This window comes from Struthio camelus, chromosome 2, assembly GCF_040807025.1.
Source record: "Struthio camelus isolate bStrCam1 chromosome 2, bStrCam1.hap1, whole genome shotgun sequence".
NCBI classification, from domain to species: Eukaryota; Metazoa; Chordata; class Aves; order Struthioniformes; family Struthionidae; genus Struthio; species Struthio camelus.
The window spans coordinates 151,728,165-151,755,870 of NC_090943.1; the positions used below are offsets into that span (position 1 = coordinate 151,728,165).

The window sequence follows — 27,706 nt, forward strand, 5'->3', positions numbered from 1 at the left end:
TAAAAAACAAATTTAGAAAAGCGTAATGAAAAGTAGCAGATTTGTCTCTGTTACCTTCTCTATTTATTTGAGCCCCAGTTTGAGTTGCCTTAACTTAGAATATGATATATACTTGCATTAGGGCTCCCTTTGAAGTCGACGGCCTTCTTAGAAAAGGTATCTGCTTTTCAGATCAGAGAATTTGTGATGATGTTTTTCTTCTCCTCACCTTGGCAATTAGGACATTAAATTCCCACTTGTCCAAGAAAATCACTTGTCCAAGAAAAAAAAAAAACCCAACAATTCCATTTTGGCATTTTTCCTTAATATAAATTAAATAAGCTAAATAAAAGGTGGAAGAAGAACTTTTCGTATATAAAATCTCCAAATATATATACAGCACTATGTTATTTTATCTTTAAAAAATCTGGAAGTCATATATAGATGATAGCCTGTTTTTGATGGTTTTGGTAGGAGTTAAGCTACAGGATAATACTCTTAGTAGTTTAACTGACAATGGGTAAAAATTCATCTCTGCAGAGAGCCAACACAAGAGTCATACGTAAATTAAATTGTATGTAAGTTCTATTGTGGGGATTTCAGCTATTTGTAGTCCCCTTGCTGTTTTCTGCCCCATGGCAAGTTACATCTGTTGTGAATATTGGCAGTGTGACTGTGACCTTCCTCCCAGGAATTGCATATTTTTCTCTTTATAGTGGAAAACACAGGACATTAAGGGAAATGGGCAAAAAAAAAAAAAATCTCTTCAAAACAAGAGCAGACATGACTTCAGCGCACCAGCATTTACCTAAGTGACTTAAAAACAAAACCTACATTTGTTGTCATCAAAAGCCAAGGATTTGATTTCACTATGGGCACATGCACAATTAAGCTCTGTTTACTTTTGTCATCCCCCAGCCTGGCACTCACTCAGGAGTGGTAGGAAGTCGTCCTTTCTCTTCACGTGAATGATGCTCAAGGACAGAAGCGTGGAGGAAAGCTGAGAATTGCGCGATGCATGCTCTTTTCATATGCATATTCAAATCTTCAGTCCCAGCATGTGTTCGTTCTCATAGCCTTCAGAAAGGAGTTTTAAATACTTCTCCAGCTTATTGTTCCCACAGCAACAACTAAAAATGGCAACAAAGAGAAGACAGGAAAGAGTATAAATAGATAAGGCTGCTACAGTATTTGCAGCATTTGCAATTGCACTGAGACTCCTGGAAACACAGAGCAAATGTTGTTTAGCTTCCTAGTTATTTGCAATGTTGTAAGAAAGACCATTGTGTTTTTAAATCTTTCTGCTAGTGTGAGCTTGCTGGGAGTTTATGAAAATCTCCTTTCCTGGCAAAATGCAAAATTCTTATGTAATTTTAACTTGATTTATTTAAAATATTCAGTATCTAGAGATGACCATGAACCCCCTCAAAATAGAACTTTCAATCTGTTAATTGATATGGCTTTATTACTATCTGAATGCAAATGCCATTTGTGAATACTCTATAAATTCAGTATGGGATGTGAGCGCTGACGAAGTTAATGCCAGGAGCCTGAGATTCAGTATAAGTGTACATGTTCTTAGGTTGTTAGCTTCTCTGTAGCAGCAGGGGTTCCTCAAAGCGTGAAACCAAGCCATAAGCATTGTATTTGCAGAAGGAATTCATGCCACCATATCTACACCTCTTCTGAAGAAGCAGCATGCTCTTAGGGTGTCCCTTATGTCCTCTGGGATCACCCCCCGCTGCTTCACTTCTCGCTTTTTGGAGAAGTTGATATTGATTCGCCAGTCAGAATAGGCTAGGAAATCTTTCAGTAGTAGTGACTGAGATTGTGAGAAAAAAAAAAAAAAGGGAAAGATGTTTACATCCTCACTTTTTTAGAAAGAAAATTAAGAATACGTTAAGTAATTAATTTCACCCACTTCAAGCTATTTACTAGAAAGCTATAGAATGAACTTGATAATAAATGTAAGCGGTGAGGCAGAAATTCTTACCTTATTACATGACCTTGCCTTCTAAAATTTATGCTGATCTGTATTACGAAAGAATGTGGCCTTCTTTCAAAAGTCTTACTTATCAGGTTCCTTACTTCTTCTGCATTATGCCCACAACATGCAGAACCAATAGAATACTGCAAAAAATGGCATGCATACCTCTAAACTCACATGTCCTTGAATCCCAACAGTGATCACGGAACCATCAAAAGACAGTCCTGCCCAATAAGAATATCCTTTTGTAAAATTTCAGGCAAGTTTAAATCTCACACTAAGCTGCTGGCCTGTTTTAAAAAGAACAGTTTTTTTTTTTAAATATAAATGTATGGATGTGAGTATGATAATAAGACACAGAGTATATACTTTGTATGTAACAAAGTGTCTGTACCTCCCTTTCTATTGCAAGTATAAATATATCAGTAAATCAATTTGCAAAGATTTTAGTATATATATATTAGTATATTTAATAATAGAATGGAAAGTGTATTTTTATGTTCTTCTCTTTTTTCACAATGGTAAAATGGCTAAATGAAATATATAAGATTGTTTAAAATATTGTGTATACAAAATAAATACAGTAGGTTTACGTAGAAAATAAATACTCTCCACCTCTGCAGAGAAGGACCTGGGAGTGCTGGTGGACAACAAGTTAAGCGTGAGCCAGCAGTGTGCCCTTGTGGCCAAGAAGGCCAATGGGATCCTGGGGTGCATGAGGCAGAGTGTTGCCAGCAGGTGGAGGGAGGTGATCCTGCCCCTCTCCTCAGCCCTGGTGAGGCCACATCTAGGAGTCCTGTGTCCAGTGGTGGGCTCCCCAGCACAAGAGAGACATGGCACTGCTGGAGAGAGTCCAGCGGAGGGCTACAAAGATGATGAGGGGACTGCAGCATCTCTCCTCTGAAGAAAGGCTGAGGGAGCTGGGCCTGTTCAGCCTGGAGAAGAGAAGACTGAGGGGGGATCTCATCAACGTGTACAAGTATCTGAAGGGGGGGGTGTCGAGAAGATGGGGCCAGACTCTTCTCCGTGGTGCCCAGTGACAGGACAAGAGGCAACGGGTACAAAGTGAACCACAGGCAGTTCCATCTGAAGCTGAGGAGAAACTTTTTTCCTGTGCGGGTGAGTGAGCCCTGGAACAGGTTGCCCCGAGAGGTAGTGGAGTCTCCATCCCTGGAGATATTCAAAAGATGCCTGGACGCGATCCTGGGTAGTGTGCTCTAGAGGACCCTGCTTGAGCAGGGGGGTTGGACTAGATGCTCTCCAGAGGTCCCTTCCAACCTCAACCATTCTGTGATTCTGTGATTCTCTGATATATTATATTATTTTATTTAAAAATACAAAGATATAGTTTTTACTCTTTGCTTTTCAAAGCTACTGAATCATCTCATCTCCATCTAGTCACTACAATTTCCTCCCAAAATAACCACAAAGCTACCAAATTTCAGTGACAAAGACAAAAATTTGAGCTAACTTCAAGCAACTGCATATAATTCCTTAAACTGGAAAATGTGACACCTTTTGAGGGGGTAAGAGTATGCCTGTGATTCGCATTTAAGTCCTTCTATGCTCTCTATATACAATGTTATATAATAGTGCTTATGTAATAGTGTACATAAGTATATGCTCAATATTGCTATGTTGCAATCAGGTCAGAGAGAGAAACAATCTTCCTTTTAACACTGACTGTTGAAGTAGCATGTTCAAAATTCTGTCCTGTATTATCTGTCTTTATTATTATTACTGCGAATAATAACAATAACAAAGATATATAACATTTTTTTCTGGATGCTATGTAGCAGTAAGAATCTTATTCTAAACTTTACAGAAAAAAGTTCCGCTAGTTGAGATTAGCAGCTTTGGTTTGGTAAGTGAATAGTAAGAATGAAGTCACTAATGAAAATGAAAATTGTAAATACATCAGACACAAGTTCATGAGCAGTACACGTGTAATATTTCCTGATGCACTTCAAGCTTTAGTACTTTGGAGTACTGTCTTGTAAGTATTAAGACTGCAATAGCAGTCTTTCTTGTATAGATTTACATTTCAGGTTCATATGGATTTAATCTGATATCATCTGTCTGCATCATATGAAAAATGAAGTAGAATAATAATCTTTGAAAAAACAGCATAGGTTAGCATAGAAGACAGTTTTGTAGTTTTCCAGTTTGTTTGTCATTTAAAATTCAGCTTCTAGAATTTTTTTAATTCTCGCTGGATGTGCAAGTCTTTAGCATTGAGGTCACACGGCATTTAGGTGATGGACAGCTCTTGAGCTCACAGTTATAGCAGTTACTTGCCGAGGAGAAGAACCAGGTGACATGTGCTGGGGTTTCATTTAGAGCAGCTCCAAAAGGTGGCCAGGTGATGAATCTAAGGACTGCTAAGCCATTAAGATATTGCTTTTCTAAATTAAGCTCACATACCATTTAAAACATTCTGAATGTCTTCAGAACTGGGGATTTCTTAATAGCTTGCTGTGGACAAACATTAGCTCTGTTTATCTGGAGACATGAAAAATAATGTATGTATTAGCTGCAGAGAAAGGCTTCTTCGTGCACCATGCTCCACAGCGCTAGCTGTTGAATATTTTATATATTAATACATATTTATAGTCTGGAGTTTGGCCAGTGACTGTAAAGTCAGGCAGATTTAATGCCTAAAATAGTTCATAGCCTCAGAGAAAAGTGTCAGTATAAAAATCGTCATTTTGTCTTAGTTCCTTCCATACAAGCCCAGTATCTTTTTTTTAATGTGAAATTAAACCTGAGATAAAATAAGAAAATTAATCACAAGCTGTTTGACCATATACCCATTCTATTCAAAGTTCACGTGCTAGTAACACACAACAGAGTTGCACTCATCTGGATGTATTGAAATATAATTCGCAACATTTCTCTGCTACTCCATAGACACATATAGCAGGATGTAACTGAGATTATCACACTGAATATTCACCATAGCATATCCTTCAGTGGCAACTTTTAGCTTAAAAGCCATCATAGTCAGATGTAGTTTAACTCCCAGTGCTCATGGCTTATTAAAGTTTTTGAGATAGTGCTTCTTTAGCCAAGTGAACTAAAGTATATGCTTCTACTGGGATAGTATGGAATGATTTAGGACTCTCTCCTTCAAGCCGGAGTTTGAAAATGTTAAAATATCTGATGTCAGTGCAATAGCAAGACTATTCTGCTATAGTATGAGTGCTCAATTGCCTGCACACTCTTTCATCTCACTCCGACCACCGGCCAGGGAACTGCAGCTGGCTGGTTACCAGCCTCGCAGTTGCAAGCGTGCCTCTGCTCCACCTGGAGACAAGAAGGAACGCTGTTAGGGTTATCCTTCTGCACTCCTGATAGCCAGTTATGGCACAGCACATTGCAATGCTGAAGGAAAGTCTGCTCCCCAAAGCACAGAAGGACAGAATAATTGCTGCCAAGGTGTAGAAATCTGATTATATGAAAGGGAAAGAGGATGAAAACTATGCCACTTGTGAATCTTACCTGCACTGGTCTCACACGACACATCTTGAAATGGTTTAAAACTCAGTTTCCACTGTAATAAGTTATTTGGGTCAGTTTAAACTCAGGATACCCTGGGGACAGTTATGACTCTTGATGGAAATTGTGTTATGAATAATGGGGCTATTTGACTATAAGTAGAAAACATGTTCCCTGTTAAATCACTCTGTCACCCCAGGCAAGACTATTATTCTCCCAGCTCTTTCCTGTGACCTTCTCCCTTCCCCTTTGTCCCTTTGTGCCAAGGGCTGCTCCGTCTTTGCACTCCTGCATTTAATAGCTCCCCTGATGGCTACAAGTTGCATTGCAGGAAGTCAAAATTAGTTTTCACAGTTCTGCCTTTTTTCCTTTGGGACTTAGGCTTTAACTAAGTCTAGAGGGGCCAGGCAGAGACTGAATTTCTTTTTTGACAAAATCACCGCCACCCAAAAGACTAAGGGAAAAAGACAGTCTAAGAAACAGCAACCCCCTGTGTAACACCAGTTCTCTCACGTAGTCCCACTATAGTTTAGAATTAGTTTGGAAGTACTCCACCATGTGCTATCTATGCCCCCAGAAGGAACATATGCCAATAGATGACAGTGTGTTTAGATGACAGTGTGTTTATTTATCCTTTTCCTGCGTGGTTCATGTAGGCTCAAGGTCAACGTGGAAGAAGATATGGAAATTCCTGGGAATCTCTAATGCTCAGTGGGGGTAAATAAACAGAGGATTTATTGTTTGCTCTTGTATTGCATGACTGGCACAAGCAGAGGGATGAAGTAGACTCTTCTAAGACTATTAACTAAAGCTTCTTGAAAGCTTAGAAATTACAAAAAGCTCCGTTCTCAACCCCTCTCTTCCTTTCCACCGCCCACCACGTGAGGCCTTTTGGGCACAATCTTTGGCCAACCCATACTGACTAGCCCAATAACATTGATAGAATCAACTTTTATTAGTATAAAATTATTTAAAACTGTTTTAACAAGTACTGTGACCAACTTAGTAATACAATTATTAATGTAAGGACTTAGAGTGGTTAATATTCTTAATTATGATATTGAGAGCCCAAGAAGGCAAGTTTGCCTTTCCCAAGGTACAAAGAGCAAGAGAGCTCCATCTCACATGTGTAAGTTAATGCCACATAAGAAAATGTTTCATGGCAATAAACTTGGGTTAGAACTCGTAACTTTTATAAAGTGCAGAAAAGAATTGCAAAATAATGTGAGATATGCCACAATACAGTAGTTAGGATACAGTAGTCTTATTCCTCTGTGTCTTTCAGTCTTAAGCCTACCATTTTAAAAATGATATTAATTATTCCCTTATGACTGCAGAATGAAAAACCTTTACAGAGTTCCTCCTGTGCATCACTTGCAAGGCTGAGGTTAGCTACATTAGTTGTGGATTATTCGTGTGAGATTATATCAAGATCAGCTCTGGCTGGATGTGGAAGGGCACATTCAGATATCGAAAGCGTTCCTCACAGGGACAGTCAAGCTCCTCAGACCCGTTACTACACTGCATTCAGAATCCACTTTTCTGTAAAAAGAACTACATCTAGGAAAAAATATTGTTATGAAAATATTTCATCTGGAAACTACATAAGTACAAGTGATAGGATAAACTCTTCTCATTTTTGGAAGCGTATTAAGTCACATTAATTTTTGAAAGACACAATTTTTCTGCATAACCATACTGCATAAAAGAGCATAAGCGTTTACTTTTCATATTTCTGGATTAAGAACAAGAAAAGGCAAAAAAAGACTGTCAACTCAGCACAGAGTTTTAGCTATGACTGTTTCCATGCTTTCAATCAAACATTTATTTTACAAATACCAGCATGGCTCCATACATCATGAAGACATTTACTGCCAAGTGTTTCCCTTTTCTTACGTACTTGGGAGAAAATTTATTTCTTCATGTCAGCAAAAGGAAATAGTTGAAAAATTGAAATGCTGTCAACTATGTCCTCAAAGTAATATACGTATACATAGGTAAAAAAAGTTTCTAATCTCAACTTTTTTGTGTTATTACTACTAATATTATAATAGTATTAGAATTCCAGTGTATGATGTGTCAGCAGTGGAAAATAAACTGTCCACCCCCAAAAAATTTACAAAACATAGGATAAGAGTTAACTCTGAGCATTTTCTTGTCCCAATGTGTAAACTGTCTACTAGACCACAGTTTAGGCTTTACGTTTTTACACTCTTTTAGTAAAACTCTAAAATTAGAGTTTTATTTTTTTTACTGTTAACAGTGATATTTCAATAAGAAACCATCTACTGCAGGTGGGACTCATTACACCTAGCTCCAGCCTCCGAGAAGTTAGGTGTTCAGCATAAGCAAGTGATCTCAAATACTTTTGTAGTCTGTGTGACAGGAACACCCTTCTGCAAGATGATTGCTCCCATCCTTAGATAGATGCCTGAGAGGAAAATGAGGAATAGTTCTGGATGCACCTCTGTCCCGGTGGCTGGAACCTTTTTCCTAATCTTAAGCATTTTTCCACAGTCTCATTATAAGACAGGTTGACTACAGACAGAATCTGTATGAAGGACTCTTAGAAAAGTAAACTGAGCTGTCTAACTCTTAGATAGATAAAATTAGATAAAATGAATATAATAGCGGTCCAACTCTGAAACTTTTATAGAAATACTCCCATTGATTTCAATTTATGTTTACTTCTAAGAGTGCTATAATTCTACTGTCAAAATTTCAAATTGTTTCCAATACCCTGTAATAAAAATGGAAAGGAATAATGAAAAAATGAAATTAGTCTATAACATGGGTCTGATATTTTATTTTTTAGAGCTATATAAATCAAAAGGTTCTAATACTTACGCAAGTAACTACATCTGTAAGGGAATTACACAATGAAATAAATGTGTCCTATTTTGAGAAGGATAACATGACACGCAGATTTTTCTCGTTAGGATTTCAGTAATGGTGATTCAGAAATGGACATGTACAAATAATCAGCAGGAGTCTGATTACCAGCAGTTGGATGACTCAGGTTCTCTACAGACTTTGTCCTAAATAGGTAGTTCTCGGTTTCTGAAGTTTACCGCACACATGACAGGGATATTTTCCCTTTGCAACTGAAAACTCTGTCTTGATGTAAGCATTTATACTGAAGCTCATTGCAGCATCAACTCAAAATCTAAAATTGCACATAAGCCTAGATCTGAAGTATGACACTTGGACTGTGTGCTGACCACGTGCCTAGATAAAACAAAACTGAATACATTTATCGTATCCATGAGAGTATCATACATTATTCCTAATAATAATAATAATCGTTGCGTCATTTTAAAAAATGGGAAAGCAGCTGTTGCTACAGCATTATCCTTATGCTTCATTGTAGAGGCATTACTTTGTAGAATTCACATTTCCTGAAAACGTCTTTCAGGTCAAGAGTCCTCCACTTGTGTTATTTCTGTTACTGTGCTGATAGTTTCAAAGCATTTTTCCCCTTCTTGTTTCCATAGGAAATGATCTGTTTCTAGTTGCAGTGCATGAACTGGGACATGCTCTGGGCTTGGAGCACTCTAATGATCCCACTGCAATCATGGCTCCATTTTACCAGTATATGGAAACTGACAACTTCAAACTACCTAACGATGATTTACAGGGCATCCAGAAGATATACGGTATGTCATATTTTAACTAAATGATTTCAGGTTCTCATTTTAGAATGCATTTGAGAACTTCTCTCCACTCCACCTCGCCAAGAAGTTTGTTAATGTAGGCTTTGTCAGTCACAATCCCAAAGGCCTTCTTGTGAGAAGGCCGAAGATTGTGATGAAGCTGTTTTACTTTGTTCCTCGATGTTCACAGCTTTCGTTTAAATTTGTACTCAGCTGGCATGGCAATCTTAAATATTTTAAAAGGCTGTAAAGGAAATATCTGCAAAGGGATCCCAAACTATTAAAATATTAACAAATGCAGGTCTTAACCGTAATGACCTTATTTCCACAGTACTCCAAGCTTATATTACTGGATGAATTGATTGCTTTTCAGTTTATCAGTTATAATACCAAACAGTTCCCCCGGGTGGAGGAATTTTGTGGTCCTAGAACACCCTCTCTTACGATAAATATAACAAATTGATCTCAAAAGAAGGTTATTGCCAGCCTAAAATTTTGTGCTACATAGAGGAAAAGGGTCCCACTTCTTTAAAATACTGTTCTTTCGTTTGTGTGGCCTGAAATAAAAGATGCATCTGGTGTATATAAATTCTGAATCTGTTGAATTCAATTTGAAAAAGCAAGGTAGTTGGAAATTCAAAAAACAAAACAATAACATTATTCTGATTACAGGCTGCATGTAATACTAACTCCTATATTACTGTTCCTTACATTTCCAAAGACTTTGTTCTTCATTTTTCTGTTAAATGGTCTGAATTTTTTAATAATTTTTTTCTTCAGTGAAAAGTCTTTGCTTTTCATATGTTAACGCCATGTATCCAGCACATATCATTTTGAAATGCTGTGGTTAATGTTCCCAATTAATTTTGCATTTGTGTTGTTTAATATTCTTTTTTTTTTTTTTTCAGTTTAGAAGCTTAAGTGGTTCTCTCAGTGTTAAATTGAATATTACCAGGGCCATTCCTTGCTTATCTTTACTGCTATAAAAGACACCTATATTGGTATACAATTACTGTATCACTGATTAAAACTCTGCAACTTCCATGGAATGTTTTATATTAGCAAGCTTTTTAAAATATAATATTAACAAGTATTGATATACTCAGTTATTGTCATTAAGCTTGAAAAGCTTTCAAAATGATCGGCTACTCAAATTTTATTTGGTTGATTTCTTTTGCTATATGATTAGCTGGACAGGAAGGTTTTTTCTTATGACCTCATAAGCTGGTAGTCTAGACTTAAGGGCTAGACAAGAATACGTTGCCCATACACTAACCACTAAGCTCTAACAGCTGTGAGCTATACGTTAGAAGAAATGTGTTACCCCTGGGAAGTGATATCTGACATCATCACCAAATGGCATATGAAAACTGTGGTCTGGATTTAAACTCTTTCCAACATGAGCTACTGCAAACTAATTCCTCTGCTCCTCTCTTAAATTCCAGAGGTCATCTAGAATCGTATGCCTCAATAAAAATGTCATACCTATTAAAATAATTACTTTGGTCTGCAGTATTCCTCAAAACACCATGATTAACTCTAAATTATAAATGTCACAAGCCTTAAAATTATGAATGAAATAAATGCCTTCTTTAATTGTATGATAACCATTTGGGGAGCTTAACATTTCCTTAAAAGAAAGAATGTTTACTGATCAACCATTTAAAAGGGTACTTATTTGGAACAAGTGTCAGAAATTCAAATGCCATTTTTTCAGTTTTAGAGTTATCTAAATATCCAAAATTCTTTCTGAAGCTTGTCATGAAAATAATGCTTATTTTTCTATGTCAAAATTGATTGTGCATCTAAAGGATTTGGAGAGACAGTTAAATAGAGTGAGAAGATTAAAATGTTCATCTTGCTTCCAGAAATACGACTGATCCAACCTAAACTTTCTATTGTTTTGTACATGGAAAATGTGACTAGATGTACTAATATGTCTGGAAAAGGAAAGGCATTTTCAGTACATGCATTGTAAGGCATTCAGTATGTCATTAGGGTTCTGAACAACATCTGTCTAGAATGGTCATATTACTTTCAGACAGAGAAATTATGAGCGTGATAGTTCACCTGTCATCAAACCATATATATTATAAAATGTACTTTATAGAAGAAAAAACATTTTAAAACTTCTTTGCAGAGCTTTAGTTTTTAGTTTTGAGTAGCCTTTTTCAATTCATTTACCTTCGAATCAATTATTTTAATTTCTAGGTACCTGGCTTTGTAAAACTCGTAGGAAAATAAAAATTACAAATAAAACAAAAGTAATTAGTTTCAGAATATTCAAGAGAAGATATCAGTTTTTCAAACTTTACAAGGGACAGTGTAGAAATCCAGAAACATATCCTTCCCTATAATAAAGAACTTATATTTCTACTCCGTCCACAAGAAACCAGAAAATAAGCGTGTCGCTAACGGACAAGAAGATATTACTTGGCCTATAAATTAGATCAGCAGGAATTATCATGTGTGCAGCATATATGCAGGCTCGATTTGAAAGATGGAAGTTAAAACAGTGGTTTGCAAGTCCATTGACTTGCAATGATGGTCCTATTAGGTACAGTATTTTTTTTCCTACATCTTATGCAATGGACAATGACTTTTTTCTTACCTAGGCAGACCTTTTGCAGTTGGTGAAGTACATGCTAAGAATTAGTTCTCATCTTAAATGTTGGAGGGCTTTGCATCCTGAACCTTGTTCCAATAAAGAAGGAAGACTCTGGATAGTGTAAAGTTAATTTTCTTCATTTGTGCCTTGGTTCTGTGGTACCCACTCATCATTATACCCTTGAACAACGTGGGAAAGGCACATTAGGTCACTTTTTCCTTCTGCTGTAGGATTTATACTGCTTACAGCAGGTTTTTGTTGTATATTTCTTTCTGGAATGCTGTTCACAGGCATACAAATTACATCCTGCTGCTATTTTTGAAGGTCCACCTGACAAGATCCCACCACCAACAAGACCTCTGCCAACAGTGCCCCCACATCGTTCAATCCCTCCAGTGGACCCGCGGAAGAATGACAGGCAGCCTAAACCTCCTCGGCCACCCACTGGTGACAAACCTTCCTATCCTGGAGCCAAACCTAACATCTGTGATGGGAACTTCAACACTCTAGCTATTCTTCGCCGGGAAATGTTTGTTTTCAAGGTAGGAGGCTGTGAATTTTTCAGTGTTACATCAAGTGTCTACATTTCTATTTTTTTTTTTTTTTAAAAAGCAAAAACTCTCATTCATCATGACTCCACTTTCCCAGCCTTCTCATAGTTAGAAAGTTTAAGAGAGAAATTTAAAAATAAACATACACATGGCTTAAACGTCTAGCATAGGATTGCTGTAATGTTCTATTTTGGGAAAATACTAATGTCGGCAGAAACTGTAATGCCTCAAAACGTAAGGGAAAGTAAATTCTGCATGTTATGGAAAGTTAAAAAAGCATAAATTTACTCATGAATAGGAGCTAATAGGGATGATTTTGTTCAGCATACAGCCACATCCAGACGTAGTATAGATATTGTGTCTTCAACACACTCTTTTTTGGATGGAGCTGTAATTTTAACTTTACAATTAGATCCTTTGTTTACAACGGAGGTTTGTCATTGTGTAGTGCTTGCATTGAAAGCACAGCATCTGAGGAAAGGTCTTTGCCATAAGAACCTTACTGGTAAGGTATCATTGTTTATTTTCATTCATCTTCTTTCTCTAAGCTGATAAAGGTAGTAGGTGTAACAAACTGAACTAAATAAACTGAACCAAAAGGCAGTCTTCTTTTGATAGAAAGACTTTGCTAAGGCTCATAGACATCAAAGCCATTTTAGGAGAATGATCTATAATATCATTTCCAGAAGGTATCGAATGGTAAAAAATAATTACGGAAACATTAGTATTCACTCTCTTATGTCTTAAACCAGTTTCCTGACAGGGATGTGCAGCAATAAGCAGGATACTATGTTGTCTTGAACTCTGTATTGGTGTGTTAAGTTTGGTTAAGCAATAGGAAGTGTGAGACCTTTGTTTTGTAAATATACATCATGACTCTTTTTAACTTCAGTGTTATACCTAGAAAAGAATGGCTTTTTTTTGTCCTTTCTTTACACATACTGATAGGACCCATTTGTCCCTTATATTTCTTTTTTATGTAATCTTTCTTTCCAGGTACGAGCTCTGTGAGCTCATATAGCCCCGTGCCAAGCTGCACGAGCCCATCTAGGCTTGGGCAGTACTTTAACAGTACTATCCAGGCTCTTTAGCCTACATGTAAGAAATATTTAGAAATAGTTGTGCATGAATTCATTCAAAATTATTGAGCTTCCTTAACCTAATGGGCAGGAAGTATTTTTCCCATAAATGGGTAAGGATGTTTTCAGACCTCTTCATTGGAATAGATGGTATATTTTCAAACAGTGGGAGGTCCTGAACCATCAGTCTTCTTGCGACTAAAACTCAAAGGTTAAGGAAGAATCTAATTTTCTATCTTGACATTAAACAGGATATTAAAATACCTACTTCAGTCTCACGTCATGCACTTCAAGAGCAATAGAACATATTCTCATTTATTTTAGACATAAATCAATAAATAGTGAAATGCTATCCCACTAATACAAGATTTCCTGTCTAGCCAAGTTTATTTGCCTAAATAAATAGATTCACCATCATTACTAACCACTTTTACCTGTTCTGATGGAAAATAAAAATTATATTTGCTCCAAAAGTGTTAACTGCTTACTGCCTTAGCACTTAGCTGTATTACAATATAGCTTTTACATCTAATCGTGTGCAAACTGCATTTATGTTTCAAAACTAAAATTCCATTTGTGCTCCACATCCCAGTGAGTATGGTGAAACTTTAGCAGAGAAAAACAACCAATAACAGCAAGTTTTCAGATTTCAGATTTGATCTGACTCTCCAAAATGCAGTCACTGCAACTATAAAAGCAAGGTGCTGAGGAAGGAAAGAAAGCAATGATATTTTTTTGGATGACTTACCTTAAGGGTCTCATAGTCCCCCTCATCTCCTCAGGGATACCCTGGAGCAAGACATGACTTGGGTTAGCATGGTAAGCAATAAGGTTTACCTAAGGAATAGAGACTCTGTAGCCTTAACTTCTTGGTTTAGGGGTTAACTTGCTAATACAAATTTTCTTATGCTAAAGAAATTTCATTAGCTGGTAATTTTTTTTCTTTTTGGTTGAGGGGCGGGGAGCGTGGATGGAGCAGGAAAGTGAAGAAGGAATTAACAAAAGTTAGGGCTTGCTGGTATTTTTCTTCCTTCCTTTGCAGAATGTCAGGAAGAGCTCAGCATGTTGAACTGTAGCAGGAGCAGTGCGGGTACCAACAAGAATAGGGGCCAAAGTTAGGGAAAGCATCCAGCAGCGGAGGGAGCGAAGCTGGAGCTCCTATGGTCTGAGGTAACAAAAAACAACCTCCTTGCCCTTATCCCTTAAGGCGGGAACAAGAAAAGATTGGGAAGGAGTGAGCAACAGGCTGGGAGCCAGGTATAGCAAGGTAGCGAAGGAGAGAGGATTGATAGCAGTCCTGTACCAGGTGGAAACAATTAAGGAAGAATTATGACCTTAATTGGAAGAATTATTGCTGGATAGTTCCCAGATGAGTCAAATTAATAAAGTTGGAGGCTAATCAAATGATATCCTTTGCTTTCTGTCTCTTTATCCATAGCCTGTAGTGATTGTGTTGTGGCAGGTTTTACTGCTTTCTGAAAAGTATGTGTGCTAAATACCAATTTCAACTTGAAAATAGCCAGTTCTTTGTCTCATGGACTAGTCTCACGCTCAGGTGCTCAGTTTGTTTAACTAATCCTTGAAGTTGTTGGCAGTTTAGCCATGGAGTTGAAGAATGTGAGTCCTTTTGAACAATTAAGTTCTAATTTAAGCATAAAAATGAGGCACAGGAGGTAACAGTTTGAGATATACACTGTGTATTTTCATAGTAGATGACAAACAATACTAATTTCAAGAAGACTGCTTTCTCTTTGCTGTTGAGCTATTAGGGTGTACTTAAGTGTACCAGAATTTTCAGAGGCAATTACTGCTTTGAATCAAATTGATCAGCTCTGTTTGTGCTTTTAAGAATACTTAGCTCTTTTAAATGGATATTTCTAGGGTGAAACTGAAAAACAGTAGGCTTGGAGGGAAAATTTAATTTGCACGTATCCATCTCTTTTTATTGTTTTGCCATCACTTTGACAAAGTAACAACTTGATAGTAGTAAAGCTTGATAAAATTTGTATGATTCAAACAAATGAAATAAAAAGAAACTGCCCTTAAATTAGATGCCCTTAAAATGCCACTGCTAGCTATAATGCTTGGGGGCACAGTATGCTATAGAACAAAAATATTAGTTAAAATCAGTCTGTCATAAATATTGGCTTCAGTTGTCATCAACAGGTATTTCAAAATGTAGGAAGGTTATCTTAATTGAATGTAGTTTTTTAATTGCTGTTATTATTTAAAATATGCTTGAATTGGTACAAGCAACCATCAGGACAGCAGAATTTATATGCCAAAATTCATGAGTGCCAAGTTTTTATCTTGAGATTCCAGTTAGCTTCGGTATTTATGCTGAGTGCAATTAGTATTTAGCTGTCACTCTCATTTCCAGTCCTTTCTTCAGCTATTTTTTCCTCTCTGTTTAGTTAGAATTCCCCTGAGACATAGAAAATGGCTGAAAAACGGTGAAAAACAGATTGGTGTTCCTTCTCTGGGAGAGCTGTGCAAAGTGGTATGACACTTTCTGTCTACCTTTAATGGGAAAACCTCTCAGACATTGTACAGAGCCATCTCAGTGCTATCTGACACTTCTGTCTTCTCCTTACACTTTCCTGAAAGAATCCTGTTTGAGAGACTGCCTCATCCTTCATGAAAAGGAAGTGACCCGTAGTCTAAGGTCACCAGAAAAGATCCATCAGTGAAGATGTTTGCACCATGTATTTCCATCTTCTGCCGTTGCTCTGTGCCAATCATGCTGCTTTTTCTGTCTTCTGTAGCAAAGAGGAGAATTTTGAAGATAATCTGGGCTGTCTTATGAATAAGAGTACTTAGGTTAACGCCTTATGAATCTAGTACATAGTTAAAAAACGGTTCATGGGGGGCAGATCTTGAAGTGGTTGCACAAAATTGGTTCTCTCTTAGAGGATGCAGTGTCTCGCTTGTTGCTTATTCTGTTACTTTGAGGAGTCGTCTAGCTTGTTTTTGACTCTGCATGATGATTGTTCCTTGGCAACAATATTACCTCTACCTGTGTCTCAGCAATCTGTGTTACTGTTGTTAATATCCTATTCATTTATGCCCCTTTCCAGTTTCACATATTGCATGTAATAAAATCCCTAGTTTTTGGGACAGATTACTTCTAGAAGAGTACCCTACAGGCGTGGAATTTCTCCTGCATAATCAGCAAGTTAGAGGGACAGGTCACTTCTCTTTGATTATGGGACATCATTTTTTGCTTCACTGAAGAACATCTTGGTAGAGATTGCATTGATCCTTTTTACTTTCTTTTAATGCTAAATCTTTAACAAACCAACAAGTTTCTCCTGTGTAATCCCTACCAGTTTTAGTATTCCTGTTAGAAAAGTTACCTGGTTCCTTGAAAAATAGCAGCATTTTTAGCCACTGTTATGTACTAGGTTGTTTGCTGTAGTGTAATGTAAATATAAATTTATTTAGTGAAAGAAGCCTGTCCATGAGAGAAATAGCATTTACAGCCTAAGACAAATCTCTTCTGAAATGTTAACATTACAGATGGTAGAACAGGGAACCAATTTTAGGAAGGTCTTAACAGGCTGTGTTTTACTATTTTATAGCAATTTTTCCACAACTTGCAGAAATGTGTTTTCTGACTCTTCATCTGCTAAGAACCATTGTAAAAACATTTATGAAGTGCCAAACAAGGCAAGCCAATTAAGCTGTCATTACCCCTTGGCATTAGTTTAGATTGCAGTTGCTTTCATACCTAACTGTATAGGTGCCATTTAAAATCTCTTTCAGAACTGTGTATTCGTATAGAGTACACTATTAAACACAAATGAAGTATAAAATATCCTTCTTTTAACATGTGGTAAAGAAGTGAATAGTTTTCAAGACATTATAGCATTAGCTATTTAACAGTAATTAGTAGCCCCAATAAAAAACTCTTAAGATAGAGGAAAAATGCTAACAATAAAAAGCAGAGACAAAGAAGCAGCTAGAGTATGAGATTTGACTCAACATATTTTTTCAAAGCTCTCCTGGACTGTTTGTGTAGCTGTTTTTTGTCACATGATACTGTGAATGTCTGGACTGTCAGTTACAGCCTGGGAAAATTCAGCAGAGGATATTGTGGAAGTAGACACTTTGGGATCTGAGAGGGAAAAACACTTAACATATCAGCTGTAAAAGCCTGGGAATAGGAGGTCAGAAGTAGCTAAGGGTGCACAGAGCAGACTCCTATAACCTCACTTTTTATTTCACTGTGTTAGGAAGAACTATCTATCTGATGTGATTTGTCTTTTTGAATTCATGAGTGAGGAAGACAGCTTTAATTCAGGTAACTTGGGTTCTATATTGAAAAGGAAGAAGAAAGGCATCTAAAACTCAGTGGGGTCTTCAGTATATCGCAGTAGGCCAAGCCCATTGGAAATGTATAGGACGGGTGTGTTAAAAATCCTGACACAAAAACAGATTGTAGGATGTCAAGAAGGAAATAAGGGTGAAATGCTGGAATAGTAAAAAGTCATAGTTTGTATTTCTTTGATGTGCAGATACTTTTGCTGGCTGATGTCAAAGTATTTTCCAAATGTTACTTAAATCTTTCACTGCTTCTCAGTTTGGGAAAAGATCTAGCTAACATATTTCAAAGGTTTAAAATGCAAGGCACAGTCTCTTCATCGCTATATAGTATACTCCATCCAGCTGTAGAGGGATTTAGGTAAGAGTGTAATCACCTGAGTCATAATTTTACTAGATTAGTCCAGTTAACAATTCTTCTTCCCTCTCACCTTTTAAAAAGTTATCTTAACTTTATTACAAAGTTTTATGTCCATCTGAAAGATGATCACTCAGTCAGAGCTATACTTCTCAACTAGCATTTACATGTATATATGTATGCATATAAATATTACATATATAGAGGTATAATGAATAATAATAGAAATTATTAGAGCTTCACTGACCAGTCAGTATAATGGATATTTATGTTATTGAAATGCATACGTAACTTACTGGCCTCTTGAACTGATTAACAGCGTATACTGTCTGGCTAATAAAATTACTCTTATTCATGTACTGACCTTATAACCTTAGCAGGATGCGTGACTTAGTTTCTTCAGCAGGGCTTTAGATTTGTCAGAAGGAAGAATATTACTTTTTCCAAGGAGGCTGTATTTTCATTGGCAAATAATGTGGTGCAAAAGTATTTGATCAGTAGCAAAGCAGGTGGTACTGAGCTCCTCACTTGTCCATCGTATGTGGTTTGGGAGATTTGCTTTCAATTAGATACAGTCTGCCCTCTGAGGCTGAGCAGCTCCACTATCCATGTGGTTCAGATTTTTCTGAAGGGTAGCTGTTCCACAGATACTGGCTTCTTTGACGGTGGGTCCCCTGCAGATGTACCACACAATCCTTTCATCTAATGCAAGCCATGTTACCATATAGTTAACATGTTACTGCCCCCTCCATCTTCACCTGTAGAAACCTCCACATGAAAAATCGTTATTGTTTCTCCTCGTGCCATTTTTGAGTGATACGATGGTACCTGCTGCCTGCCTATCTCCTCACCCTGAGTTTGTGCAGTGAGTTTTGCAATATACCATGGGGAACGAAGAGTAGATTGTTTAACAGCTGTACTGAAACATCACCTTGAATTTACTGACTCTCATCCTTCTGAATTTTCTTTTGCTGAGAGAAAAACAAGCAGAATGCCTGTTAGGGTGTCCTTGCCCCTGTGACCACTTTGCCCATGGTGTACCAGCAGTTAAGGGTCTGGAACTCCTCATCGTTCTTCTGATAGACAGCAAAGGGTGCGGAGGGCATTCTGGCACCAGACCTTCCCCGTCCTTGCAACCTGTAACTTGAGCTGACCCTTTGGACGAGGTAGTGATGAAGGTGTCTCAGGCCATCCTCCAAAAATGCTTCATTTGAGTGGTGTATGTGGGTAATATGGATGGTATTATTCAGGTGTTTGGTTTCTGAACTGTGTGGGGTACTGATGAGGTCTGCATTCCTTCTGCAGCCAGGCCCAGGCTGGGCCGTATTCATATAATCATATGAATTGTGATTGATAGCTATTATTCCCTTACCTTGTGGCGTTGAGGGAACATTGAGGTGGATGTGGGCATATACAAGTCCTTGGAACCTGAGTAGTTGTGCCCATGGGCGCTGAAGGGTCTAGCTAATGTCATTGCAAGGACACTCTTGATAATCTCTGAAAGAGCATGGTGATCAGGGGAGGAGCCTGAAGACTGGAAGAAAGCAAATGCCACTCCTGCCTTCAAGAAGGGCAAGGAGGACCCAGGGAACTACAGGCCAGTCAGCTTCACCTTAGATCCCTGGAAGGTGGTGAAGCAACTAATCCTGGAAACCATTTCCAGATACATAAAGGACAAGAAGGTGATTAGGGATAGTCATCATGGTTTTACAAGGAGGAAATCATGCCTGGCCAACCTGAAAATCTCTACAGTGAGAGGACTGGCTCAGTGTAAAAGGGGAGGGCAGTGGATGTTATTTATCTTGACTTTAGTAAGGCATCTGGCACTGTCTCCCATAGTGTCCTCATTGACAAACAGATGTAGTATGGACAAGAAAAGTGGTTAGTAAGGTGGACTGAAAACTGCCTGACCTGCTGGGCTTATAGGACTGTGATCAGTGGCATGAAGTCCAGCTGGAAGACAGTCATTAGTAGTGTGTCCCCAGAGTCCATAGTGGGTCTGAAGACTGTTTAACCTCTTCAGTAATGACCTGGATGATGGGGCAGAGTGCTCCCTCAGCAAATTTGCAGACGATACAAAACAGGGAGGAGTAGCTGATATCAGATGGTTGTGGGGACCTCAAGAGGTTGGGGAAATGGGTGGAGAGGAACGTCATGAAGTTCAAAAAAGAGAAGTGCAAAGTCCTGCATCAGAGGAAAAACAACCCCATTCACCAATAATGCTGGAGCCTGGCTGACTGGAGAGCAGCTCTGCAGAAGACTTGGCTGTGCTGGTGGACAGAGACCTGTCCTTGAGGCAGCAATGTACTCTTGTGGCAAAGAAGCCACAAGCAGCTTCCCGGGCTGCATTAGAAGGAGCGTTGCCAGTCGAGGAGGGTGATCCTTCCCCCCTCTACTAAGCCCTGATGAGGCCACACCTGGATGGCTGTGTCTAGTTCTGGTCTCCCCAGTACAACAGAGGCATGAATTTACTGCGGTGAGTCGAGTGAAGGGCCACAAAGATGACGAAGGGACTGGATCGTCTCCTCTGCGAGGAGAGGCTAAGAGAGCTGGGACTGTTCAGACTGGAGAAGAGAAGATTCAGGGAGGATCTTATCAATGTGCCTAAATACCTGATGGGAGTGGGTGGGAGGAGTAGAGAACACGGAACCAGATTCGTCTCAGTGAGAGGTCAAGAGGCAATGGGCACAAACTGGAATACAGGAAATTCAATTGACACATAAGAAAAACAGTAAACCCTTACAGACTGAGCGCTGGAACAGGTTGCCTGAAGAGGCTGTGGAGTCTCGGTCCTTGAAAATGCTCAAAATCTGACGGGACACAGACCTGCGCAACCTGTTGTAGCTGACCCTGCTTTGAGCAGTGGAGTTGGACGAGATGAGCTCCAGAGGTCCCTTTCAACCTCAGTCACTCTGTGATTATGTGTAGTAACTGTAATGTGAAGACTAAAAAGGAATAGCCTCCCAAAATGTCTGTATCAGCTGTTTCGTCATGCTCTTCCAAGGCAGGGGTCGAGAATTTCTTCATGCTCCCCTGAATCCTCTGAAATGTGACTGTTTCAGCCTCTCACTTCCCAGTAGCATTTGAGCCACCATCTCTTTTGGGCTACAGCCCTCACAGGCAGTAAGTAGCCAGATTTGCTCCAGAGATCATTTAATGACTGCTACGTTCATCCCAGGAGAAAGGGCCAGGCAGACGGGAGAGGAGTCTGTGCTGGCTGCTCACACAGTGCTAACAGGAGAGGCTGTGGGAAGGAGAATGAGTGCCCCCTTCCAGCGGTGTGAGACAAGGTCCTGCCTTGTCTCCTTGGCTCCTTCTACCCTCCTCTCATGAGGCTAGGCTCTGGGCTAAAGTGCTTTCATTTCCTTCTGTACTCGTGATCAGCCATTATTACCCCACAGACTACACTCGCTATGCCAGAGAATCTTCACAGATTAAAGATATGTACTTCAGATTTTGCAAGAATTTTCACACTGGGGTGGACAGACTGTGCTCAACAAAGTACTCCACCATTTGTATGAACCCATATACAGATGTGGCGGTAGGCTCTGGGACATTGTTCATAAAGCTTTGGACGTTTGAATATGAATGTTAACAGATTCTTTCTTCTGATTTAGTTTAAAACTAATCAAATAATGAAAAAAATGTGAGATATATTTTAGTAAATCGTAAGTCAAAAATTCCCCAGAATATTCATTTTTGCAGAGTTGATTTTTTATTATAGATTGCAATTGGTGGACTCTAAATACCTCTGCTATTCTATACAAAAGAATAGAAGAATTTATAACAACACTGAAAAAAATTAAATTATGATTTTCTGTTAGTTCCAAAAAGTAATCTGCAAGATAGTCCAACAAATGATAAAATGCATGTGTTGTGGATTTAGAATTGCTGGTATTGTTAGCCGTCGACTATATCTGTTCCTTTTTTTCCCCCATCTGTCCAAAAGATTGAAGTGAAATCTAATTGACCATTAACTTAATTGTGCTTTGGATCAGGACAAGTTTCACATAATTTCCAATGTAAGAAATACAGAGCACTTACAGTTCTGCAGAATGTTATAAAAAAATAAAATAGATTAAGAAATTTAGATAAAAAAATTAACATGAAAGACTGATATGGCAGATTTACTTGCTATAAACAACTGAAGCCTAGACAGAGATTCTCAATGGGAAATATATGTACACATAAGTCCTTAGAGATCATAATCACTTGAGTAAGGACTGATGGTATGAATTAATGTTGCAGGATCAACATAATTTTTTTTCCCCACACTTACAATATTCACTTGTTACAGTCAGAGATTCCTGTGACCAAATTAATTTTTCACTCGTTATTTTACAGTGACAAAAATGACTAATAAAAAAAAAAAACTTAACTGAATACTGGGGCACAAAAGATATTTAGTTTTGTAGAACTTGCTCATTTGCAAGGACTAAGCGTTCTTTGAGTGAACTGATTAAAAATATTTCATTGGCAAGGGAATAGAAAAAAGTATTATTGACAAAAATAATTGCAAAATCTCACAGCAAGGAATAATCTAAAATTACATGGAGGCATATCTTCAATTTTGTACCACCAGCAAGTGTTATCTTGTAATATTAACAATTCATTTTAATTGGGGCTACATCCTAATGGAACCAAAGGGAATAATTGCAGAAACGCTTCAAGCACAAGGCTTAATTAAAATTCCTTGTTGTACAAAATTTGGCCTTTCAACTAATTTAGGTAAACATTTTGCGAAATCATTGTCATGGCTTATAATGTAAGCTTTTTCAAGCAGTGCGATGGATCAGTCTTGGAAATATTTACTTAATCTCAATTTTACCGCTAAAGCTTTGTATTCTAGATGTATTTGTGTTTTTTTTTTTTTAATTTAATTGTTTTTTTGCCCATTCAAGGAGTTAAGGGTTGACAATGTAGATAATGTTTAGCAGAGATAAAAAGAGACTCAGTTTATTTATTTCTCTGAATTAGTTATTTTCTGTGCAAGACACCGCACTTTTAAGGAGCTGATATCTTAAATACTTTAGTGCAACATACATATGTTTTTTCAACAAATCAGTGAAACACTATTTAGAATTTGAAAGTCTACTGAAATATATCAGAACATTATAATAGATATTTATTTCTTCTTCTTTTCTTCTTTTTTATAAGTCATAGCTTGAATATTTTTGAAACATTTTCTTCCTGCAAGCTGTGCTTGCCTACAGAATGAAATCTTGGCCCAATTGAAATAATGGGAAAAAAATCCATTCACCTGAACAGAATTGAGATTTTTCCAGAGTTACAGTCCCAGTTAATGTCTCAGTTGGCATGACTGGGAGACTATATATTGTGGGTAATGTATATTAGGTAAAATAGCCCAAGAAACAGCAGATTAGGTTGTAATATCAAGCACAGGAAAACAAGAACTGTTTTCCTATACAATGTCAAATTTGATCATCCTGCCTGTCCAGCCTATAAATTGCAATAAGGCAAGGAAAATTTTAATTTATGGATTAGACACATCTGTCCAGTGGTGATATCTTCACTGCAGAGAACAGACTGTGTATTAGGTAAAAGGATATAGCTGATGATGATAGAGTTCACCTCTTTCCTCTTCGACCCATGACTGCATCAGGCATTTGAGCAATTCTTCAGCATTTCTTCTCAGTTTTATAATGCTGCAGCCTCCACTAATGCTTATGTGATGTCTGGGAAGCTCTTTGAAACACCCATGGTCGGTTACTGCTTCAGATTGTGCACTCCTGGCTTTTATCTGTAGTTACATTTAATTTACAATGTCGCGTATTCGCTGTTAGTTCTTCACTTTATTCCTAACGTTGTCCCTGCATCTGACTGACAGTGCAAAGCCAGTTGAATATTTACCATTTTCATATTTGCGTTGTCATGACCAATGCCATTGTTGGCTGCTTTTTACTGGATATGCCACCCTTGATGGCCTGTTTTTCCCTCTGGCCACCGCTGTCAATCCCAGTGCCAAGGCGCTCCAATAATATGGCTACTCACCCATGAATATAGCGGGCACCACAGTCTTTACCTAATCCTGCACTTCCATGAGAGGTAAGATTTACTGAGCTTGCTCAGATTTACTTACACTACTCAAAGCTAGATTTGGTGCGTGAGTTTCTTCTTGTTTTTACCACAATATGAGAGATGACAAGCATTAAACTGAGATCAAACAGCATATCTTAGCATCGTCTTAGCAGCTCAGCAGCTTGAACCCGAAGTAACTCCCATATACTCGCTTACAGAGTTCCTTGTGTCATGCCTCCCCTTATTTTCATATGTTATCAGGTATTATCATAGCTTATTGCTTCATTCATCATTACTTCATACACCAAGCAACATGCAGGCTCCAGTGAACAGAAACATGTAGTCTGTCCATGCTGTGAATCTTTAAAAGCTGTATTTGGTTATGTGCGGACATCGTCCTCTGTAGAAGTGCCTTGTGTGGACTTTTGTAAGTCATTTGGTGATTTACAAACATCCGCTCATTAGTCCATTACCTAACTGTTTAGTTAGCTAGCTAGTATCAATCTGTCTCATGGGTAGTTATTTCTTTAATTGTACAATTACAATGCATTTGATTTTGGGGGAAGCGGCTGGGAATTTTTGGCCTTCAGAGAATTTCAGTAGCGGACCTCCTGGCCGCATAAAATAATATGGAAACAAAGAAGGAAGTTTAGCAGAAATCTATATTTATTTACCTTTAGAAAGTTTGATATGTATAAAATTCAATAAATTCTTAAATTGTTTACAAATACCTGGTTCCTTTTGCAAAGAAAACACAGCTCTGACATGAACAACTGCATGTCCTCTACTTCCTTAATTTTAGAAATCTTCCATTTAGGTGTACCAACCTATGCAGTTTTGAAGGCTGACGTACATCTTTTCACATCTATTCTTGATAGGTATGAGTATGTTGCCAGAGGTGGTACGGCCTGAAGTGAGTAGGGAAGTAGAGTCCTCTTCTCCTTCCCTTGCATGGACTGTGCAACAGGAGTGGGATACGCTCTCTAGAGCCCCAGCTTGGTTAGAGAAGCTCCGCTCTCTTGTTGATGGGTTCACTGGCCCAATCTACCTCAACCAGGAGAAGATGCTTTTGCCCTAAGTTAGTCTCTATTTCTTGCATCCACCTGTGGTTCAGATACAACCCGTCACAGCACAGCACCTACTTTTGGTCTCCTCAGAGGAACCACGCAATGTGTTGTGCAGGGAAGGCAGGGAGACAGCGTGAGCAGCCAGGGGAGCGCAAGCTGCATCTGCACCAACGTGTGCCTGGGTGCTGCTAGCCTCCTGCAGGCAGTCTGCCCTTTGTGTATTTAGAATTATGCGTAATTGCATGTGGATTATAAAACCACATAATTTGGCTACTGTGATCATGTAGTTTGAAGGGCACTGTTATTTTGGGTCTTCACAGAGGTACTGAGATGAATGTGAAGGTCACAGAGGCAGCTGTTGTCATGGTTGTGCTTCATGTGGAATTCTGTTTGCTTTGTTGTTTCTATGACAGGTACATTGTGGTTTAAATTAGGTCATGTTATGACCTTGTCCATTGACACCCACGGTGCTCTGCAACTTGTAATGTTACTGTTCTGTTAGGACAGTATTGCCCAGTTTTCATTTATACTTTGAACATGATTTTTCTTCTTACTCTCTTGTGAATGTTTTCCTACTACTAGTTCTGAATATATGTACGTGGAGAGAAATACAGATATGTAGGAATTTATGGATACCACTGAAATATGAAATTATAGGTATTCTAGGCAATATAGCATATCAATATTAACAAAAATATGTCAAAACTCATTCTAGAGTAAAAAGATGACTGCATAAAGGTAGGTAAAACTGCATGAAAAATATTTGGAGTACTTCTTGCCTGTCCTATGAATCTTTCAGTTCACATTTGCTTTTCTATTTCTAATTCTCTATTTTCATACAAGATCAAGAATAGTTTTGTGATGGTTGGTTTTGGGTAACCTTGGTGGATACAACTGGGCGCTCTCTAGTCTTCACAGGCTAACATGAGTGAACAATAATAATTTATCTTATTTTATTTCCCCAATCAAGAGGGACTTTGAAGCTTCCTGAAGGTGGAAATGATGCTAAATGGTCTCCTGGACAGGCTGTAGTCCACAAGCCACAGGTTTATTCACATAGGTGAAATTTGTTTATTACTGAGAGGATCTTTGTGTACTTTACTTGGACTTTCCCAGGCTTCTTGGTCTGCCAGTGCTATCTAAATGGGTTAAAGAAACTAGAAAAGAGTAATTAAGGCTTTGGCCAAATTGACGTGCGTCTGTGTGACTTCTCTGAGTATTTTTCCTGACCGTGTCTAGAAACTGTGATGAAGCAGATCACACTTTCTCTTGATTTCTCAGTGAACTTTTTTTGTTACGTAGGCCCATGGCCTGCATTCCATACGGAATCAATCCCTGTATTTGGGGAAAAGTAGACAGGGAATTGGGCTTGCTCTCCTCTGTCCTTTTTGTTTTTCTGGGAGTGCCTGAGTCATTGCAGTGAGCCTGATGACTCAGATGTATTTGTAGTAGTAGTTAAAATAGTCTTCTCAGGCAGATGGTGAAGCATCATATTACGTATGATAAGGTCAGACAGGTAGAGAAAAAAACAGTTATTCTGATTTCATTGGAACGATTGGTCAGATTTACTCAGACAAAGAGGACTGAACTAGACTATTTTCAAATATTTGTATGTGTACTCCTTACAAATGCGTAGTCAATAATTTCAGAGTGATGAGAGAGAAAAAAAAAAGTTTTCTCTTTCTCTTTCTGTAAAACATAAGTTACAGTGAAAAATGTAGGACAAAAAACCCCAGATATTTTATTCTTCCCTTCTCATGGTCCAAGATGAATTGCAAGAGAAATATGGAAATAGGTCCTTAATTTTTCTGTAGAATCTTAGGTGGTACACTTGGTCTTCCCCAGAAAAGAGATTTCTATTCTGGTATATGTGCTCTTATGGGTAAGGCTGTGTAGCATGATGGTAGGGAACACTGTGCAGTTGGGAATAGAATCCGGAAAACGTTTTTTATGCTCATATCCTGTCTATTTCCAGTGAACTGCACAGGTTGCAAATCCTCTTGACAATGTTATCAAAGTGAAAAAAGTAGTCCTAGACTCTCAGTAATCTTTTTCTTAATGAAACGTAAAGGAGGCTGTAAAAGGATTGTTTTGTCCGAAGAAAAGTGGAGAGTATGACATTTAGCATCAGTGATGACTTGGAGGAAGAAGGGAGTTACAAAATTAGTATTACTGAGCTTTCAAATAGGATTGAGGATCACATGTTTGTGAAATTTAAGCTAGCAAACTGTTGTAACTAATCCTTTCATATTGGTTACTTAGTCTCCCAGAAAGCCTCTCAGGAGGGCAATGTGTTAGTTTAAGAGAAGTACCAAGAAGCAGGCACTGGAAACTGCAGAAAAGATGTGACTCAGGTAAACATTATATTCATCCTTTATCCCATGATATTCCAAGAACTGTGATGCTATACTGACACAGCTGCGAAGCAGACCTACAGACTCCACTAGAGATCCAAACAGGAGCTTGCCTCCCTCTGACAGGATGATCCGGTCCAGAGAACAAAGAGATCCATGTTGCACCCACACATACACATGGTGTCAGACTGACATCACAGCTGAGCACAG

At 38.2% G+C, this 27,706-nt stretch overlaps 1 protein-coding gene across 1 annotated transcript in view; it reads left to right on the forward strand.

Annotated features, from left to right (window-relative positions):
- Positions 1–27,706, forward strand: part of MMP16 (matrix metallopeptidase 16) — a 186,991-nt gene that overhangs the window by 121,644 nt on the left and 37,641 nt on the right. The window contains exons 6-7 of the mRNA XM_009674683.2: positions 8,959–9,120; positions 12,050–12,267. Of these exons, the coding sequence (XP_009672978.2) occupies positions 8,959–9,120; positions 12,050–12,267 (380 nt within the window). The remainder of the gene's footprint in view (positions 1–8,958; positions 9,121–12,049; positions 12,268–27,706) is intronic.